General features: G+C 37.8%; 1 protein-coding gene across 1 annotated transcript; it reads right to left on the bottom strand.

Annotated features, from left to right (window-relative positions):
* Positions 1-248: 248 nt before the first annotated feature.
* LOC111023509 (uncharacterized) lies at positions 249-1,610 on the bottom strand. Its single transcript, XM_022300968.1, has 2 exons — positions 1,179-1,610; positions 249-1,094 (listed from the first exon to the last, which is right to left on the bottom strand). The coding sequence occupies exons 1-2, from the start codon at positions 1,608-1,610 to the stop codon at positions 249-251; spliced, it is 1,278 nt and encodes a 425-aa protein (XP_022156660.1).
* Between the last annotated feature and the right edge of the window lie 3,085 nt (positions 1,611-4,695).

Below are 4,695 nucleotides of genomic sequence, written 5' to 3'. Positions count from 1 at the left end.
TTTTTTGAATATTTATAGAATTCCGATATTGTCTTTTCTAATTCGTATTTCATTCTCGAAGCATGATACATGAAACACACAATAATAATACAATCCAATCCCCACAATAATAATAATAATAGTAGAACACATAGAGTTGCAAATGCATGCATGCATGGTTGGTTTCTTGAGGTACAAGTTACCTTACCAATTTTTTTAAAATCCACTTCATACATGTTTAAAAGTAAATGAACAACAGAAGCATATATTCACAATGTGGTAAGGGGTTTACTACATGTTTTGCGATTATGTCCCCACGCACCACAGCGACCACATTTACATATTTGTCGTACCTCGCCCATGGAAGGAATCCTAGCTGTCTTCCTCCTCCCAACTCTTGGAACAGTCTTCGGTGGTTCCACTGGTATGTTGACAAACTCTGGCGAACTGCTCCATGTCGAGATGTATCTGATTGGAAATATAGGTTCTGCATAAGCCAATATCCAAGAGTTCGCCGTATATGCCTCGTCGCACAGACTGTATGGATTTATATTTCGCATCGTCGCTGCCGCAATAGCATGAGAGCATGGAATCTTAAAGTAATAAAACTCCTGACAACTACACGTCATAGCGTTCAAATCAACAATCCCGTCAAGGTTGCCATCCTGTACCTGGAAATGGAACTGGTCAATGTTGTCTACGTGTCTCCGCGCCCTATCTGAATATTCGGCATACATGTTTTCTGCGTAGTCAGACAATGTGGTTGATCGGGAAGCTGCAAGCGTCCGTCGATCATAGAACCAAGTCTGTAACTTACCTCTAATGTGGTCAAGTAAGGCGGTAACCGGCAACTTACGGGCGTGCCTGAAGAGGGCATTTACAGACTCTGCGATATTTGTAGTCATCTGTGTGTACCTCAATTGAGTTTGGAAACAACGAGCCCAACGCTCCTTCCCAATATCGTCTAGATATTCCCGTACACCAAGGTATGCACGAAGTTGGGCCCAGATCGAGTTGAAATATGACTCGCAATACGCCTTTGCAGCCTTTAAAAATAGTTCCTCAACTGTCTTCGTATCGTCTTTAAATTTTGCTATCAAGTTAACTTTGATATGCTGTATACAAAAGCAATGAAATGCAACAGGAAATACCTTGTCGATTGTCTTGCAAATGGTTTAATGTCTATCAGAAACAAAAACCAAATTATCCACTCCGGCGAGCGCACGTTTTATTTGAGTCATAAACCACACCCATGATGCTACCGTCTCACCGTCGACAATCGCAAATGCTATCGGGTAAATATGGTTATTCGCATCGACACCAGAAGCTGATAACAATACCCCTCCGAACTTCCACTTTAGATGGGCCTCGTCAACAACCAACACTGGTCTAATATAATCCAGAAAACCTCGAATCGATTGACCCAATGTCATAAATACATATTTGAAATATTTGCCACCTTCTAGTTCTAATTCGAAAATAGTACTTGGGTACATGATTTTCAAAGCTTCACCATAAGCTGGAAGTAGACCATATGACGATGTTGGATCAGCTCTAATAAGCCGGAGTGCTTCTTCACTAGAACGCCATGCTCTATCATAACTTAAATTGACACCATACTCCTTCCTCATGTCTTGTATAATGTCCTTCGGTCTATACGCGCAGGAGACGTCTGTGAACTTCTCTTGCACAAGATGTCCTACCACCTAACTTTTGGCTTGCCTATGATCATGTTTTAAAGTCCCACCATAGCATGTATGGGCAGCACAAAACTTTTTTATCTTGAACAAGGTGCATTCCTTTAGCTTGGTAGCTCAAAGTCTCCACGTGCAATCAGCATGAACGCACCGCAATATATATAGCTCCGACGTCGACGTTTTTTACTTTAAACTGAAAATTCTTCCTTATTGCAATTAAATGCATTTTCAAACTCAACTCCTTCTTATTATCAAATACATCGCCATCATTAACATCATTTGTCCCAGAAGACTGTACTATGAGTTGCAATTTCTCATCATTAGGGTGTCTGGTGAGACCATTACATCCCGGTGGCCGGACCGCTTCTTCATCCATGCGAATCTCAGTGTGCACTTGTTCCACATCAGGCTCAAGCTCATCATCAAGCGCATTGTCATGCTCTTCATTCCCATATTTTGCTTGAGAGTGTTCTTCTTCAAACTCTGCCAACGGGTCATATGATTCACCACTTTCATCTTCGTTATCATTCCATACTCCCGGCACATCCCAATCACACATCTGTCATCTCCCAGATTACATGGAACACATCTGACCCCAATGGTGTTAAACCCTCTACATCATGACCTATATGCTCGTAGGAGGGGTGTGGTTGTCGGGAAGAAGAGGGGTTCGATGATGAGGAAGGAAATGAGGGTATAGGATATTTGGGTCTCTGGAATGGGAGAATACAAGCTGCGGACATAGGAATCGAGGACACGTTTTGGCCTACATAATATGAAAAAGAAGGCATGTATGTTTCATTCCCATATACCTGCTTTAGCACATTAGATATATATATAAGCAATTCAGATACATCCTCACCAGTAAAAAAAAAACGTAAGTCATCGTCATCAGTTATTTCCACCACACAAACTTTGGTTTTAAAATGATACACTTGTCTAATTATAATATCAAACTGTAGGGGGTTAATGTTAGTCAATCTATACACGTGACCTAGAAATTCTCTGTACGTGATTGTACTATCCATTGTCAATCCCCTCGTACAACTGCCGACATAATCTTTTTCACTATCATTCCATTCTCCATCGAATGTTATGAAAACACGAGGTATCCTGCAAATAGATAAAACTAAGTGAGATAGGAAAATCGATCATTCAAAAATAAAATATTAAAAATCAAGAAAAAAAAATAAATGTCTCGGATGAATCTTGGACCAGTCTTGGTCCGAGACATGTCTCGGACAAATCTCGAAGCAAGACTGGTCCAAGACATGTCCCGGACTAAATATGCTTTGAGATTAGTCCGGGACATGTCACGAACCAAGACAGGTCCGAGATATATCCGAGACAGTCCAAATACGTGATGCACCGGGATTGTTTACATTCAATCCCGAACCAGGTATAGATCCGGGATTGAAGTAATTACAACAATTTGATTTTTTTTCCTTGTCAACAACCAAATCTAGTAGTTGAACCCATTAATGGGAAAATATTTCAATAAAGTTCAACAATTATAGAGTACAAAAGTTTGTGTAAAATAACATACCTAGCTTTCACAAGTGAAATTGTGGGGACAATGATTTTGGATAATGTGGGGACAAAGAAAGATCAAACACGTTGATGCTTTGAGCGGATTTTGAAAACGTGATCTATGAATTTTACATAATCTAAAATATTGACAAGTTCAAACATATGTAAAATATAAGTTTACAGTTTGGTGAAATGGTTAGGTGGAAATCAAAAATGCACATTTATTAACAATGAGGGTAAATTGGTCTTTTCCCATGAATAAAATATTTAAGGGATCATAAATAAGGGGTGGAGGGGTCACAAATTAGGTTTTTTGAAAATAGGGTCATTTATCCAGTTTCAGTTATTGAAGGGGTCACAAATTCAAATTTTCCTGAATTTTTCTTGAGAACAATATTTCCGAAAACAAACAGTTTCCGCAAATAAACCCGTGAAATTGGGGTTTCTAACCCCATTATATAACTCATCTGGATTTTTGACCCCTTTCCACTTGTTGTCTTTGTAAAATTACCAAAATATGCTTGTTTATTTTAAGTAAAATTATCCACCAATCTCTTCTCTCAACTCTTAACATTTTTTTTTAAAATTTTGAATCTAATATAGATTAATTTATTACTTAACAAATGAATCCAAACAAAAAAATCTGTAGATTAAATTATCCAATAATTAAATTAGGGTGAGAAAAAGATTTGCATGATCCAAGAATAAATGCATAAGATTTGTCTGGAATTAATTACAAAAAAAAAATTAAGGTTTCATAAATGTCGTGCCAAAATTGCACTAAATGCCCGAGATGTAATTGACAATAAGGGCTAAAAGAAACTGGAATTAAGAGGGAGTGAATGCAAAAAAAAAAAACTGGAATTGGGATCCCGGACCGGGATTGGAGGATCCTGGTCTGGGTTAGAAGGATCCCGGTCCAGAATTGAACCATCCCGGACCGAGATTGCAGAATCCCGGACATAATAATAACCTGGTCCGGGCTTCTGCAATCCCTGATCGGGATCCCTTCTAACCCGAACTAGGATCCTCCAATCTCGGTCCGGGATCCCAATTCCAGTTTTTTTTTTGGCATTCTCCCTCCTCTTGACCCTATTGTTATCAATTAAATCTCGAACATTTAATGCAATATTGTCCCGAGATTTTTGTAATCTTGACTTTTTTGTAATTAAATTCATACAAATTATGTAATTAGGTACGTTTTTATTTTTTCCATATTAAACTTTTAATTTACTATTTGAGTTAGATATTTTTTTTAAAAGTGAGATTTTTTAGGGTTGTAATTAATTATTGTGAGATATTTGTGGAGGGAATAAAGATTCGTAAAGGGATTTGTGGGAGGAGATGTTGATTTTGAAACATGAGAAGGATACTACGGTATTTTCACATTAGAAAATTATGAAATTATTAATAAATAAGAAAGAGTAAGGTCATATATTAGTTTTTTTTTTAAATGGGATAAAAAATAGTGAATTATGGAGGGATCAAA

The sequence above is a fragment of the Momordica charantia genome, assembly GCF_013281855.1.
Source record: "Momordica charantia cultivar OHB3-1 chromosome 7 unlocalized genomic scaffold, Mcharantia_2.0 BLBB01000007.1, whole genome shotgun sequence".
Classification (NCBI taxonomy): domain Eukaryota; kingdom Viridiplantae; phylum Streptophyta; class Magnoliopsida; order Cucurbitales; family Cucurbitaceae; genus Momordica; species Momordica charantia.
Note: the sequence above shows the minus strand (reverse complement) of the source record. Positions and strands in the feature narration are given on the sequence as shown.

Excerpts from the sequence above, each read along its gene's own strand:
- LOC111023509 (XM_022300968.1), bottom strand. The coding sequence starts at position 1,610 with ATGAGGAAGGAGTATGGTGTCAATTTAAGTTATGATAGAGCATGGCGT. Across the intron at positions 1,095-1,178 it reads TCGCCGGAGTGGATAATTTG|CATATCAAAGTTAACTTGAT; the intron begins GTTTTTGTTTCT and ends TTTTGTATACAG.